This window comes from Elaeis guineensis, chromosome 5, assembly GCF_000442705.2.
Source record: "Elaeis guineensis isolate ETL-2024a chromosome 5, EG11, whole genome shotgun sequence".
In the NCBI taxonomy this organism is placed as follows: domain Eukaryota; kingdom Viridiplantae; phylum Streptophyta; class Magnoliopsida; order Arecales; family Arecaceae; genus Elaeis; species Elaeis guineensis.
In genome coordinates this window covers 34,745,058-34,761,875 of record NC_025997.2, presented here as the reverse complement: position 1 = coordinate 34,761,875, position 16,818 = coordinate 34,745,058, and the positions used below count along the sequence as shown (strand labels likewise).

Genomic DNA, 16,818 nt, shown 5'->3' with positions numbered 1-16,818 from the left:
CTCTATAGTATTTCTCTTTCCTCCTTCTTTCTCTTTCTAGATGATGACTAGACCCTAATTTGCTATTTTCTCTCTCTTCATCTACTTTCTCTCTTCAAGAAGATTTAGGGACTCCAGTATGAGGCCATCCCTTCCTCTCCTAAGAATCCGAGTGGACCCCAACAAGATGACCTCGAATTAGTTTGATATTCAAATGGTGTATCAAATTGATCGTTTGATCAACAGCTTCTTTTTGTTATCATTTAATTAATTGAAGAAAAAATTGATTATGATTTAATATTTAAAATAGGATTATCTGATTCTTTTAATAAAGTCTAAAGATTTAGGATGATCGAGATAAGTAAATCATATACTCTTTATTTATTTTTAAATTATTATATTTTTTATGTCTATGATCTATTATTGATGAAATCATTTTTTTTATAAAATAAAGATCAGCAAATGTAATACACAAAGCATGTTTTATTATGACAAATGATTTCATAAATATATTTTATGAAAATAACATATTTATGACATATGAATATTATTATTATTTTATTTATATATATATATATATATTTTTAAAAAATATATTTTAAAGACTCTCAAATCACTATGACAGCCTTACTGAAGTGGGGCTAATCAACAAACAGTCCTATACCAATAGATATAAAGTTGATAACAAATACGAGTTATAATATCTTATCTATTATGATGATGGCCTTGTATGATGATGGTCTTGTCATGGGTATAAAGTAACTATAGCATAAATATCTATGAGTATATTTTGAAATATGATATGAACATATTATAAGAATGACATATAAATCATCATATCTATGAACATGATTTATGCCTGTATGATTATTTTTATGACTTATTTTATAATATGCTCTATAAAATACTTTATTTTTATAATATCTAATATTTTTTAAATATTATATTATCATGAAAAACTTATACTTGTTCCAATAATAAAACATAGGTTATACTTACTAAGCTAGTGTAGGTTATATCTTTTTTTATTTTTTTTGTTTTACAAAGAAATAAGATTAGAAATAATGGAGAATCTAGGTAAGGGGGTTTGCATAGTAAGCTTGAGAATTCTATAGCTATAATTTAGTATATTGGATGATTATGGACTTATAGTCAATTATTTATGGCTTATAAGATATGGGTTGGATATTTGATTATGGATTTAGATACACTGAACCAATCTTAATTTATTTACTTGATGAATGATCAAATTAAATATCTTATTATATTTTATTTATGATAGATTTTAGCTAATTATGATTATTAGACTTCATATTATCGAGGACAACATCCTTTGGTAGCATGGCCATATTATATTCTGAATTTAGGATACCTCAAATCTAGAATATAAGACAGCCATGCTATTAAGAGATGCTATCCTCGACAACACGAAGTCTAACAATCATAATTAGTTAAAATTTATCATAAATAAAATATAATAAGAGATTCAATTTGATCATTCATCAGGTAAACAAACTAAAATTAGTTCAGAGTATCTAAATTCATAATCAAATATCAAACATATATCTCATAATTTATAAATAATTGACTATAAGTCCATAATCATCCAATATACTAAGTTTCAGCTATAGAATTTTAAAGCTTGCTATGCAAATTCTTGAGGTTGGATCCTCCATCATTTCTAATCTTATTTCTCTATATGAGCTACACCAGCTCAGTAAGTAAAATTTACGCTTCCTTATAGGATCAAGCATAAATTTTTTTATGATAATATAATATTTAAAAAATAATAGATATTATAAAAATAAAGTATTTCATAGAGCATATTATAAAATAAGTAATAAAGATAGTCATGCATGCATAAATCATAAACATTTCATAAACATGATGATTCATAAGTTATTTGTATCATGTGTTTATATTATATTATAAAATATTATTCACAGATATTTGTACTATGATCACTTTATATCCATAACAAGACTGTCATCATAATCGACAAGATAGCATAATTCATATTTATTATCAATTTTATATCAGTTGGTATAGGGTCATTTGTCAATTAATCTATTTTAATGAGATTATCATAGCGATCTAAGAATCTTTAAAATATTTATATATATTTTTAGAATATACTATATAGATGAAAAAAAAATAACATTCATGCTTCATAAACATGTTATTTTCATAAAATATATTCATAAAATTATTTATTATAATAAAATATACTTTTGGATCACATATACTGATCTTTATTTTATAAAAAATATGATTTTATTGACAATAGATCATACACTTAGAAAACATAATAATTTAAAAAGAAAGAGTGTAAGATCTACTTATCTCGATCATCCTAGATCTTTAGATTTTATTAAAAAAATTAGATAATCTTATTTAAAATATTAAATTATAATCAATTTTTTTAATTAATTAAATAATAATAAAAAAAACTATTGATTAGATGATTGGTTTGATACTCCATCTGAACATCAAAGCAATTTGAGATCATCTTGTTGGAGAGAAAGGAATAGCTCGATACGGGAGTCCCTATGTCTTTTTGGAGAGAGAAAATGGATGAAGAAAGAAAAATAGAGAGAAAAAATAGCAAACTAAGATCTAGTCATCTCTAGAGAGAGAAAGTAGAAGTAGAGAGAAACACTAGAGAGAACGAGAGAGACATGAAGGAGAGAGAAAATTCTAGAGAGAGAATTTTCTTTTCTCTTTTTCTTTTCTTTTCTTTTCTTCTCTTCTTCTTCCTTTTCTTTTCTTTTTGTCTTCCCTTCTTTGGCTGCACAAAGGATGGTGGCTGGTGGTCGGAAAACTAGCAGCAGGCAGGGATGCATGGCCGACGGTGGGTGGTAGTAGGCAGTGATGCATGGATGGCAATGCATGGCCGGTGATGGCGAATGACCGACGAAAAATCAAAGGGGAAAGATGCTAAAAAAATAAGAGATTTGGACCTTTTTCTTCCTTTTGGCTGTTGGCTGCTTGTTGGTAGCCATGGCTCTACCGTGGAGGCTCGTGGGGAGGTTGGGATACTCAGCTTAGGGCTTGGCTTTAAGAGATGGTGATGCTGACAGCCAAAAAAAGCAAAAGAAAGGTCGAAAAAATAAGGGTTTCTTCTTGTGATGGATTTGCGACGAAGCGATGTCCGACAGTAGTGCCTAAGGCCAAAAGAAGAAGGGAAAGAGAAAGATAGATCGGGACCTTACCTTGGCTTCGGTAGTATCTTTGGCTCCAATTTCTGATAAACACAGTGCTAGAAAAATCAGCAAAATGAGGAAGAAAGAGGGAGAAAGAAGAGAGGAGGGCCGGTGCTTTAAAGGGGGAGGGGGGATTTATAGAGTGGAGGGGCATCCGAATCCTCTTCGAAATCGGCTTCCTCTTCGATGAATTTGGATGGAAGAAGACTCCCAATGGGAGTCTTTATTGTATATTTTTTTTCTTTGCTTTTGTGCCCTACGATTCGTGCGAAGGGAACAATTCGGGGTCAGGTTATTACATGAAGGGTTGCTGTTCATAGACCTTTGAACAAGCATGTGGAAGAGGAACTGGAATTGCTACAAAATCTTCTCAACAATGTATCTCCAAATAGAATAGTTGATAAGCCAATTTGGACACTATATTTCCTCAGATAAGGTCTCTTCTATTTCACCATTTTACAAATTCTTAAACAAAGTGGGCCTTTTATTATTTGTATCCATCCTATAGGAGCCTATGGAAGGTACCCATACTTGAAAAGGTCAAAATCTTCAAGCATTGACTTCATACTAAAAGAAAGTCTCTTGAAAAAAGGATGGCAGATAGATTCCTCTTTCTTAATGAGTAAGGCATTCCCAAAACCTTTTTTCTTTTGGGATAAGAGATGCAGAGGCCACTTGAGCTTTATTAATGTTATGAAATGTATATGGTATAGAATTTACAGGATTAAGATGGAAGCTTGAAATGAGCTATAGAAGCAAGCCAGATGTTAATCGAAACATAGTAAAGGCCAGTGATATAGAACAATCAAAAAGAGAGTAATTGGAGAGATCTCACTAAATTATAAAGAGGAAGCTAGCAAAAGATTGATAACTTTTCCATGCTCCAAGTCCAACCATCCTGCTTTTGATCCCTATTGTAAGTAGGCTATTGAAGTCCAACCATAGAAAGTCTGAAAAAGATCTGAGAATAGAATACTATATCTTTGCTAAGTAACATTATTTTAGTTTCAAAGTAAACTACGTTAGAAGCAAAATTTCATCTTTCTCAAAATATGCTCACCCAATTCCATTTCAATGTGAGATCAAAAGGAAGGCACCGGAACTTCCAAAAGCTTGCATAAATGAGATAATAGCAGAATGAGGACTTTTTGCCTTTTAGATCGTAGCTCCAAGAAATTTTGAAAATTGATCTTGTACCCATAAGGTTGAAAGTGGACTAAAATATATATGTATAAGTTTGTTGTCATTTCCAAATCTATCCAGATATGAATAAAAATTTGAGTATTTGACTAATATCTACATCTTTATCTATATCTATATCTGTCAAAGAATAATAAATATTAGCAAATATAGATATGGATAGACAACTATTTGATCCATATTTGAATATCCTATTCTATTTGAATCCTATTTAATTTTACATAACACTCATGAACTTTAAAAAATAAATTATCATATTAATATGCTATTAATTTGATTTACTTCTGTTTAGTAATATCTTTGATTCTATAGTCATAAAGTTTAATTATCTAACTTGTATCAGTATTGATTTCCATACTTTTAGTATATAATTTGTATCTATGTTCATTTAAAATAAATATGGATATCATTTGCATCTAACTAACATTTGTATCCATATTTATATTCATTAGATAAAATAAATACAGATATGGATATGTTGATATTTGATCCATATCCGATTTGTTTTTTGCTCTAAGTCTCCAAGTACGAATCCAACTCTAAGTATCTAAGTACGAATCCAAGATAAAAGAGGACATATAATCATATCTGAAACAAATCAAAGACATTAATCCTCCCCTAAAAAATTTAAACTCTAAGTGCATAAGTAGCAAATTGAGATGCTTTCTAGCAAAGTAAAATAGAAGCAAATTGTGCTCTTTTGAAACATTTAAGGGTACATAAGAACATAGAAAGCAGCTGAAAAACTAGCTGTTAGACAATAATCCAACAAAATTCTTAACTTTGGACCAGAGTTTACCAAAGTAAAGAAGTGTTGTAATTACAAAGTATTGACCATTTATTGAAGAGATGTAGACCTTCGGAAGTAATTTTTGCAATATTGCAATGCTTACTCAAAAAAATTCTAGAGCTTTTTTCTTTTCAACACACCAAGCCATGGCTGCAATAAGCATGAGGATCACCCGATCAGTAAATTTATAGAAGTTTTTACATCTCCAATATAAACATAAGATTTCAAAATCCACAAAGGGAAGAGCAGGCTGCTTTCTAAACAGCTGAGAAGAAGCTACAATGAGAAAAAGATAATCAACTGTATTCCAAAAAGATAGAGTTCTAATGATGTTTTGCCATATACCTGAGCACTATCTTAAAGGTATCTAGTTCATTTGAAAATTTGGCTTTTTTTTTCTGATAAGCAAATTGAATCTACCTATTGTATCCTTGATTTTTTGGTAAGGAGCTCCCAACCTCAGTTTGCTAGAAGAAAAAGATTAAGGAGGTATTTGGTTTGCAACTAGAATCAGAATTGGAATGGATTCGAATCAGAATCAAAATAGCCAAATCTCTTAAAGCATTTAGTTCATGACTAAAATTAGAATAAAAATTTAAATTCTCAGAGAAGAGTAATGATGGAGTTTTGGATAGGTTGGGTCATTCTATTCCATCCCAGAATCGGAATCGGAATGGGACTCCTAACCAAATGATTAGAATGGAAGTCATCCATTTCCATTTCGATTCCAGATCCCAACTCTCCCTAACCAAATATCCCCTAAAATGATTCAGATCTTCAATTCTCAGGCACATTCCTCTTTTTCTAAACAAACAGTCTTCTAATTTACCCTACAAAAAATACCATGACAATTAGGGGACTCCTTCCAATGAAAAGACCTCAAGAATACCATGACAATTAGGGGACTCCTTCCAAAGAAAAGACCTTCTGAGTTTGTCAATTCTTTTAATAACTTGGCTAGGGAGCTTATAGATGTAGAATAAACGAGGAGAGATGTAAGCACCAAGTTAATCAGAGAGAGAGTCTCTCCCTGAGTGAAAGGAATTTGCCCTTCCAACTAGCTAATCTAGCCTCCACTCTCTATACAAGTGACATCCAATTTGATTTTGAGGGCTTACCTCTGCATAAGAGGAGACCTAGGTATTTTAGAAGAAGAGGAACAAGAGAGCAATTGAGCCAAATTGCAGTCTGCCCCCACAGTAGAGCTTTGTCCAATAGATGAGAAACAACTCTTCTAGTAATTTATTGAGAGACCCAAGACTATTTCAAAGCCATACACAATCTTCAAGGTGGCTATATATTTCTTTTTTTCCTGAGCGAAAACAAAAGTACTATCTACATATTGAAGTACTTCATTTTTTGAATAAATCCAAGGATTCTCTAGTCCCTCAAAAATATTCTTGGCTGTAGCTAAATTATTTAGTAATCTACACAAAAGGTCAACTATAATAACAAACAGAATGAGGGAAGGGGATCACCTTACCTCAAACCATGTCTACAAAAGATCTAGTCCTCAAGCTCACCATTAAAATTTATGGCTATTTTGCAAGAAAGAAGAATGTCCTCTAACCATCGAATCCACCTATTTGGAAAATTTTTGTGTGCAAGAAAATTTAGAGATATCCAGGGGATGACTCTATCAAAAGCTTTTGAGAAATGCAGCCTACATATGACCCCTTTAAGATCAGTATTCTTTAAATGAAACAAAATTTCATTAGCACAAAAATATTATGTATAATAGATCTTTCTTTTATGTAAGCAGCCAAGGTTGGGTGTATAAGATTATTCTTGAAGGGTTGAAGTAGTTTAGCTAGAACTTTCGTCATAATCTTGATGCAATTGTGGATGAGACTAATGGGCCTAAAGTTCAACGAAGATTTTGTTGCCTTCTTGAGAATAAGAGAGAGATAGCATATTGAAGCTTAGCTAGGCCAACATCACCATCATAGAACTAGCTGAATAATAAGAGACGTCCCTTTGATTGACTTGCAGACATGTTGAAAGAAACACATAGAGAAACCATCTGGGCCTGGGCTTTATCCGCATTAAAACTGAAAATTGCCTCTCTAATTTCCTCAAGAGTGAATGTCTCCTAGGCAAATTAGACATAGGTGAGGCTAAGGATAAATACAATTCCATTGAAGATCAAAAAATGAAAATGAAGGTGAGTCAAAGATACCCTTAAAAAAATTTCATGGAAGATTTTTCAGTTTCCCACATTCGGAGATTTTTGTACCATTCCACTTGATGCCAGAAACCAGCTGATCTTCCTATGAAAATTGGCAATTTTATGAAAGAAAGCAGCATTGGTGTCACGTTTCAGTAGCCATTTGATTTTTGCCTTCTGCTTCCAATAGATCTTTTCTGCCTTATAGATTGGATCAGTTTCTAAGCTCCCTTTCATCAAGTGATAGATGACCTCGCTCCTCTTTCTGATCCAAAGATTGTACTTGGCTAAGTGACCTTTCTTTCTGCTCTCTTTCTCCGGCTCTTAGTTTTGCTGACCAGCTTCAGAATTCACTTTTCTCTTAGTTTTAGTACTAAATTAACTGTTGCATCATCATACAACAGCAAACTTTTGTCACATCTGAAGAGACTGACTTTTGAGGTGCAACCAAAGAGAGTTTAATTGGAGCATGGTCTGAACATAGATTAGGCAATACATATTGGTATGAGTGTGGAGCAAAGTCATCCCATTATGTGGAAGTCAGAAATCTGTCAAACTTAGCCATAATAGGATACTCTCTCTGTTCTTTTAGTGGAAGATTAATAAAATGAAAAATATCAGTGATTTTTATCCAAAAAAAAAAAAAACGGTCAAAGAAAGAAAGGCTCTGGAAACGTGTGGGGAACCACTTCAATCTTACATCTTGCATGTTGCATTAAGATCTCTCCCACAATCCACAGGCCACGAAAATAACTTCTGATATCCTACAGCTCTCACCAACAATGAGTATTTTGATCATGCTTTGTTGGCCCATAGATGACTGTAAATGTCCAACTAGCTCCAACAACCCTACCCATCCACTGAACAGTAATCGAGAACTTTTTAATTTCTTTGTTTTGGATAATAAATTTAGCTACGTGCTAATTTGATCAAAATTCCACCATCTGAACCAGTTGCATCACAAGATATCCGAGATTTGATTTGGCTACCTGAGAATAACCTGAGCGTTAGGAGAGATGGATTTTCTAATTTAGATTCCTTTATTCCAATAGCATAATCATTAGATGCCAGAAAATTGTTTTTGTCGGGTCTTTAGGACCTCTCATTTCCAGCAGATTGGAGACATGTATAGCAATCCAATGAGACAACCATAGTACAACAAAAAGATCGAACAAGATCCAAAAAGATGCCCTCGAGCTTGTTAGTCTTATGCCTTCCAACAAAAGAGATCTCACGTTGGGCCCCAAACTATTAATCATCTAGTGTTGCATTGTTCTTTTGCTACACAATTCTGGGCAACGATAAGAAACTGGGCAAAGATGGGGAAAGCCCATCCACTGTTCGATCTAAGAGAATACCTTCGAAGCTCAGGAAAGCAAAGGGATTAATTAACAATGGCTGGATGTCAGGGAATCTGACGTGAAAGGAACTGCAGTGATTTCCCGTGCAAGAAAAACGCCATAGCAGCTGTGCTTCACGCTGCCATAAGACAATCCAAAAGCTGGGAGTTCTTTTCCCAAATAATACGAAAAAAAAACTTTTTTACCAAAATATATCAAAACGAAACTTATTTACCAAACTAATGCAAAAGGGAAAAACGCCATTTTGAATGGCGTTTTTTCCCCTTCCACGTCAGCCCCTATTTCCACGCTGGCATCGCCCGAAGGAAAAAAAAAAAAACATCAAAAAACGCCATATCAAATGGCATCTTTAAAAACGCCATTTTGAATGGCGTTTTTAAAAACGCCATTCAAAATGGCGTTTTTCAATTTTCCCACCGGAAAAAATCGTGAGAAAATAGAAAATTTTGTTTTTTAAACTTTGGAATTAGTAAATAAATTAAAAAATTAATTTGGATTGAAATTTAAAATATAAAGATTTTAATTTGTAATTAATTTAAAAAAGCATAAGAAAAAAAAAATTATTATAGAAAATAAAAAAAAGAGAAAGAAATATGAAAGAAATAAAAATTTGAAATTTAATTGAAAAACATCATTCGAAATATTTATCTTAAAAAATTTTTTAAAAAAAATTTGAAGTAATCAAAGAAAAAGAATTTTAATTAAAAATTAAAAAAAAAATAAATTTTAAAGATTAATTGAAATAAAAATATTATTTCAAATTACTTTCCGAAATTAGAAATTAATTTTTTTAAAAAAATTAAAAAAATTTGTAAAAATAGGGTTAAAAAATTTTATAAAAACATAAAGAATTGAAAAAAATAGAAATTATAATTGTAATTGAAGAACAAAGTTTATATTTTTAATTTTAAGAAATAAGAATTATAATTATAAATAAAATTAAAAATTATATTTTAAATAACTAAATTAATTTAAATATAAAACGCCATTTTGAATGGAAAATTAGAAAATTTTGTTTTTTAAAATTTGAAATTAGTAAATAAATTAAAATTTTAATTTTGATTGAAATTTAAAATATAAAGATTTGAATTTGTAATTCATTAGAAAAATTAATTTAGATTTTTTATTTCAAATTTTTTTTAAAAGATGTCAAAAAAAATCTTAAGAAATAAAAAAAAAATTATCATAGAAAATAAAAAAAAGGAGAGAAAGAAATATGAAAAAAATAAAAATATTATTTCAAATTACTTTCGGAAATTAAAATTAATTTATTTTAAAAAGATTCAAAAAATTTTTAAAAAGAGGGTTAAAAATTTTTATAAAAACATAAAGAATTGAAAGAAATAGAAATTATAATTGAAATTGAAGAACAAAGTTTATAATTTTTAATTTTAAAAAATAAGAAATATAATTGTAAATAAAATTAAAAATTTTATTTTAAATAACTAAATAAATTTAAATATAAATTTTTAAAGTATTTTTTAAATAAAAGAAAAAAAATACTAATAGAATATAAAAAAGATAAAAATGGAAAAAAATTAAAATTAAAATTTAAAAATATAGAAATTATAAAGTAGATTAGAAAAAATATATCATAAAATAATAAAATTAAATTGAATTAATTACAATTTTTTTGTTAGGGTATTTTATAAATGTGACTTAAAAAAAGTAAATTTGAAATAAATTTTGATAAAAAAATACATTAAAAAGTTAAAAAATTATGAAAAGTTAAAAAAGTTGAAAAGTGAAAATTTTTAAAAAGTCAACAAAAATAACAATTATAAATTTATAACCAAAAAAAAAAATTAATGTTTAATTGAAATAAAAATATTTTTTAAATATATTTTATAAGAATAAAATTAATTTAATTAAAATAATTTTCAAATAAAATTTAAAAATGACCTAAAAAAATTTCATAAAAAGATAAAGAATTGAAAAAAATAAAAATTTTTAAATAATCAAAGAACAAGCATTATAATTCAAAATTTAAAAGAAATAAAATTTTAAATATTAATTGAAATAAATATATTATTTCAAATTACTTTCGGAAATTTAAAAGTAAATTTATTAAAAAGATTCAAAATTTTTTTAAAAATAGGGTTAAAAAATTTTATAAAAATATAAAGAATTGAAAAAAAATAGAAATTATAATTGTAATTGAAGAACAAAGTTTATAATTTTTAATTTTAATAAATAAGAATTATAATTGTAAATGAAATTAAAAATTATATTTTAAATAACAAAATTAATTTAAATATAAATTTTTAAAAATTATTTTAAATAAAAGAAAAAGAAATACTAGTAGAATATAAAAAAGATAAAAATAAAAAAAAATAAAAATTAAAATTTAAAAATATAGAAATTATAAATTAGATTAGAAAAAATATATCATAAAAGAATAAAATAAAATTAAATTAATTACATTTTCTTTGTTAGGATATTTTATCAATGTGACTTAAAAAAATAAGAAATAAAAATTAAAATTATAATTGAAATTAAAAATAATATTTTAATTAATAAATTAAATTAAACATTATTATTTAAAAAAATAATTTAAATGAAGAAAAAAAAATGGGTGGAAAAATTAAATTTTAATTTGAATTAAAATTTGATAAAAAAAAAATACAGTGTAAAGTTAAAAATTGAGAAAAAATATGGAATAAGATATTTATAAAAAATATTTTTTTAATTAAAAGAAATAAAAAAAAAGGGGGGAAAACGCCATAGAGAATGGCGTTTTCCCCTCCCAGATCCCTTTTCCCCTCTCCTTCTTCCTTCTCCCTTCTCCTTCTCCTCTTCTCCCTTCTCCCTTCTCCCTTCTTGATCTTCTCCGGCGTCTCTCCGACGGCACGGCGGCACGGCGGCGAGGTCTCGGCGGCGGTGAGTTCTTCCTGCCTCTCTCTCCATCTTCCTCTTTCTCTCTCCCTCTTCCCCTCTCTCTCTTTCTCTCATCCTGGTGGCGGGGCCCGCGTCCCGGCGGCGGGCCGCGCGTCCCGGCGGCGGGCCGCGCGTCCCGGCGGCGGGCCGCGCGTCCCGGCGGCGGGCCGCGCGTCCCGGCGGTGGCTCCCGGCCCCCTCTCCTCTCTCTCTTCCTCTCTCTCTCTCTTCCTCTCTCTCTCCCTTCTCCGTGGCCGCCGGCCACAGACTGGCGGCGGCGGGCCGCGCGTCCCGGCGGCGGGCCGCGCGCCCCGGCTGTGGGTCCCGCGTCCCGGCGGTGGCCCCGGCCCCCTCCTCTCTCTCTTCCTCTCTTCCTCTCTCTCTCTCCCTTCTCCTTGGCCGCCGGCCACAGACGGCCGGCGGCGGGCCGCGCGTCCCGGCGGCGGGCCGCGCGTCCCGGCGGCGGGTCCCGCGTCCCGGGGGCGGGTCCCGCGTCCCGGCGGTGGCCCCCGGCCCCCTCCTCTCTCTCTTCCTCTCTCTCTCTCTTCCTCTCTCTCTCTCCCTTCTCCTTGGCCGCCGGCCACAGACGGCCGGCGGCGGGCCGCGCGTCCCGGCGGCGGGTCCCGCGTCCTGGCGGCGGGTCCCGCGTCCCGGCGGTGGCCCCCGGCCCCCTTCTCTCTCTCTCTCTCTCTTCCTCTCTCTCTCCCTTCTCCTTGGCCGCCGCCCACAGTCGGCCGGCGGCGGGCCGCGCGTCCCGGCTGCGGGCCGCGCGTCCCGGCGGCGGGCCGCGCGTCTCGGCGGTGGCCCCCGGCCCCCTCCTCTCTCTCTCTTCCTCTCTCCCTCTCTTCTCCTTGGCCGCCGGCCGTCTGGGCCGCGCGTCCCGGCGGTGGCCCCCGGCTCCCTCCTCTCTCTCTTCTTCTCTCTCTCCCTTCTCCGTGGCCGCCGGCCACATACCGCCGGCGGCGGGCCGCGCGCCCCGGCGGCGGGTCCCGCGTCCCGGCGGTGGTCCCCGGCCCCCTCCTCTCTCTTCCTCTCTCTCTCTTCCTCTCTCTCTCTCCCTTCTTCTTGGCCGCCGGCCACAGACTCCCGGCGGCGGGCCCCGCGTCCCGGCGGCGGGTCCCGCGTCCCGCGTCCCGGCGGTGGCCCCCGGCCCCCTCCTTTCTCTCTCTCTCTTCCTCTCTCTCTCCCTTCTCCTTGGCCGCCGGCCACAGACGGCCGGCGGCGGGCCCCGCATCCCGGCGGCGGGCCCCGCGTCCCGGCGGTGGCCTCCGGCCCCCTCCTCTCTCTCTCTCCCTTCTCCTTGGCCGCCGGCCACAGACGGCCGGCGGCGGGCCGCTCGTCCCGGCGGCGGGTCCCGCATCCTGGCGACCGGTCCCGCGTCCCGGCGGTGGCCCCCGGTCCCCTTCTCTCTCTCTTCCTCTCTCTCTCCCTTCTCCTTGGCCGCCGCCCACAGTCGGCCGGCGGTGGACCGAGGCCCCCTCCTCTCTCTCTTCCTCTCTCTCTCCCTTCTCCTTGGCCGCCGGCCACAGACGGTCGGCGGCGGGCCATTCTTCCCGGCGGCGAGCCACGCATCCCGATGGTGGGCCCGGCCCCAGCCCCGGTGGCCAGGGCGGGATTGTATTTGAATTTTCGTGTTTAATATGTTGGGATGAACTGAATTTTGTGTTTAAGTTGTATTGTGTGATAATATTGTATTTAAAAAAAAATTAAAATATATTATCTATTTTTTTTAATACATCTGTGATAATATTGCTTGAGACAGCGTATTATGGCTTACGATCCACGATATCCCGGTCCCCGAGACAGCAGCATTCTTACATTGCAGGAGCACCATCGATCACAGACTATTTTAGATGGCGGCGTAAGCATTACAATCTTATTTACTTTTTAAATTTTTATTTTAAAAATCATGTACGATATCTAATTAGTATATTTTCTTGCAGGAGTCCAGACATCTTCGTCTACGACGATCCGATGCAGATTTCTGGAGGACAGAGGATATCCCAGATAGAGTGTTAGATTATTTACGATATCTGGGATTTTATGGAGTATATCGGATCGGTCGTATACAGATGGATGTTGGTCTTATTACTGCTATGCTTGAGAGATGGCGTCCAGAGACACACACATTTCATCTTCCATTTGGTGAGGCGACCATCAGTTTACAGGATGTCAGCATCCTTACTGGACTACCAGTTGATGGAGATCCAGTTACCGGAGTTGATCCCACACTTTCCATTCCGGAGTGGCAGGCTTTGTGCTTGCGGTTGTTAGGGTTTGAGCCCGACGCACATTTTTTTGATCATTCACGACTCAGGATTGAGTGTTTAGATGATCGTTATCGTCATTTTCATATTGCGGATGATGCACCAGAGGAGATGGTGCAGCAGTATGTTAGGGGTCAGGTGCTGCGATTGTTAGGTGGTGTCTTGTTACCTGATACTTCATCGAATAAGATGAAGTTGATGTTTTTGCCATTATTAGAGGATTTAGATTTCGCTCGTCGACTCAGTTGGGGCAGTGCAGTACTAGCTTGTCTATACCGAGCTATGTGTCGGGGTTCCTATGCTGATCAGAGCGAGATTGGCGGTTATCTTGTATTATTACAGGTACGTGAATTAAAATTTTTAATTTTTAATATTTAATTATATTTTACATTCGATATATCATTTATTTAATTTTTAAATTTTGCAGATTTGGGTATGGGAGCGTATGCCGACTATCAGTCCATTACGACGACAGTTGCTTGAGATGCCATCAGAGCAGCAGGATCCTGATGTTCCATTCAGACTAGACGGACCATTAGGATACAGGTATCGAAATATTTTTTTTTATTTAAATTTTATTATTTTAAATTTATTTAATATTAGTACACTGTGAAACAGATGGAACGTTGCATTCAACGTTCATCACGTATCGACAAGAGTGGCACGGGTTTATAGATGCCAGTTGGATACATTAGTTGATACATCTAGACGGGTAAATTTTGAATTTTTTATAAATATCAATTTACAGTATTCATAATCTATTATAATTTTATATTAATTTTTTTTATTTTAATTATATTATATCAGTTTTTGTGGAAGCCATATACAGATGGGATATTGGCTATACTGCCGCAGATGTGTACAGTTGGACACGACATATGGACTGCTAGGGTGCCACTTATTTGTTTTGATGTGGTAGAGTGGCATCTTCCCGATCGTGTCCTGCGGCAGTTTGGTCAGACTCAGGACATTCCAGAGCAGTTTGATACCAGCCAGGGACTTCATCGTATTGATCGACGAGGGAGAGCTCGTATCGACTGGCGTATCAGACATGCACAGTACATCGATATTTGGGATGCACGTCGAGATCACATTGTTCATGGTGATCCTATTTTGAGAGGCCGTTCATATACTGATGACTACATGGCTTGGTTTTTTAGCATTACGGTGCGAGTCATTGGACAGTCTCAGTATGCAGTTTCTGGATACGAGGGCGAGAGTTCTACTGTACGTCTTTTGGTAAGATTACGAAAATTATTTCATGTTATTTGTGTTATATTTTTGTTTTATATTGTACACTATACTGATTGTTTTATACTAACAGTTCTATTTTTATTTTATAGACTGATTCTGTGTCGGATCTTGTGTTGGACACTCGTCGTGCTTTATCTACGACTGATGAGGACGAGCGGATTCAGATACTGCGGGAGATGGAGAGAACAGGTTCCGGAGCATTGGAGGCGATTGGTGTTGATCCACATACCTGTGCGCCTTGGTATGGAGCAGTTCGGGCGCCAGATATGAGTTATACGCCGTCACCATATGCTTCACATATGCCATCACCGCATATTCCGCATATGTCATCATTCGATGCTGCACAGATGCCACCGCCTTTTCATCCACAGATGGCAGCGTCTTCTTCGTCCTACATCCCCCAGATGCCATCACCGGGTACCAGTTGGCCACATGAGTATGATACTTTTTTTTCAGGTCCATCCGTGTATCCAGATGAGAGAGTTGAACGGGTCTCTCAGTCCGTAGATGATCCGACAGCATCAGTTATTCCTGAGCAGCATGATCAGCAGATCTCCTCTACTGATATAGGAGAGGAGCCATCACAGCAGGAGCAGCCGGCGAGGACCTTCCTGAGAAGGTCCAAGCGACCACGGGCGCCGTGACGTCCTTGTGGGACTTAGTCTTTGTTGTATTTGTATTTAGTATTTTTACATTTTTGTTGTACTATTTTTTTTGATATATTTAACATTTTGATTCTATTGAATAATATTAAATATTGATTTTATTTTATATTATTTAATTTTAAATTATTGGATATTATGATTTGTGCATATGGATACACATACTCGAATGTGTCTCAGAACATTAGGAGAGAAAATGTTATGTCGGCGGGCCGTACTTCTCGGGGCCGAGCCCCGCATCTCGATGGCCACGGCGGGCCCCCGCGTCCCGACGGCGGTCCTCAGCCCCCGTCTCTCCCGGCGGTGGGCTCCGTCTCGATTGGTTGTGAGTCCAGAGCAGTTTGATACCAGTCAGGGACTTCATCGTATTGATCGACGAGGGAGAGTTCGTATCGACTGGCGTATCAGACATGCACAGTACATCGATATTTGGGATGCACGTCGAGATCACATTGTTCATGGTGATTCTATTTTGAGAGGCCGTTCATATACTGATGACTACATGACTTGATTTTTTAGCATTACGGTGCGAGTCATTGGACAGTCTCAGTATGCAGTTTCTGGATACGAGGGCGAGAGTTCTACTATACGTCTTTTGGTAAGATTATGAAAATTACTTCATGTTATTTGTGTTATATTTTTGTTTTATATTGTACACTATACTGATTGTTTTATACTAACTGTTCTATTTTTATTTTATAGACTTATTCTATGTCGGATCTCGTGTTGGACGCTCGTCGTGCTTTATCTACGACTGATGAGGACGAGCGGATTCAGATACTGCGGGAGATGGAGAGAACAGGTTTCAGAACATTGGTGGTGATTGGTGTTGATCCACATACCTGTGCGCTTTGGTATGGAGCAGTTCGGGCGCCAGATATGAGTTATACGCCGTCACCATATGCTTCACATATGCCATCACCGCATATGTCATCATTTGATGCTGCACAGATGCCACCGCCTTTTCATCTACAGATGGCAGCGTCTTCTTCTTCGTACATCCCCCAGATGCCATCCCCATATATCAAATGTTGCTCTTTGAATTGAATTTTAGAAAAA

General features: G+C 36.0%; 1 protein-coding gene across 1 annotated transcript; it reads left to right on the top strand.

Annotated features, from left to right (window-relative positions):
* Positions 1-11,430: 11,430 nt before the first annotated feature.
* On the top strand, positions 11,431-15,741 carry LOC140857984 (serine/threonine-protein phosphatase 7 long form homolog). The gene is made up of 7 exons (XM_073257386.1): positions 11,431-11,580; positions 13,339-13,437; positions 13,520-14,185; positions 14,271-14,389; positions 14,462-14,555; positions 14,651-15,082; positions 15,187-15,741. Exons 1-7 carry the CDS (start codon positions 11,431-11,433, stop codon positions 15,739-15,741), a joined length of 2,115 nt encoding a protein of 704 aa, XP_073113487.1.
* Positions 15,742-16,818: the final 1,077 nt, after the last annotated feature.

Bases quoted from the DNA above. Each gene is read 5' to 3' on its own strand.
- LOC140857984 (XM_073257386.1), top strand. From the start codon at position 11,431: ATGGCGTTTTCCCCTCCCAGATCCCTTTTCCCCTCTCCTTCTTCCTTC. The intron at 13,438-13,519 runs GTAAGCATTACA...ATTTTCTTGCAG, and splicing joins AGACTATTTTAGATGGCGGC to GAGTCCAGACATCTTCGTCT. The intron at 14,186-14,270 runs GTACGTGAATTA...TAAATTTTGCAG, and splicing joins GTTATCTTGTATTATTACAG to ATTTGGGTATGGGAGCGTAT.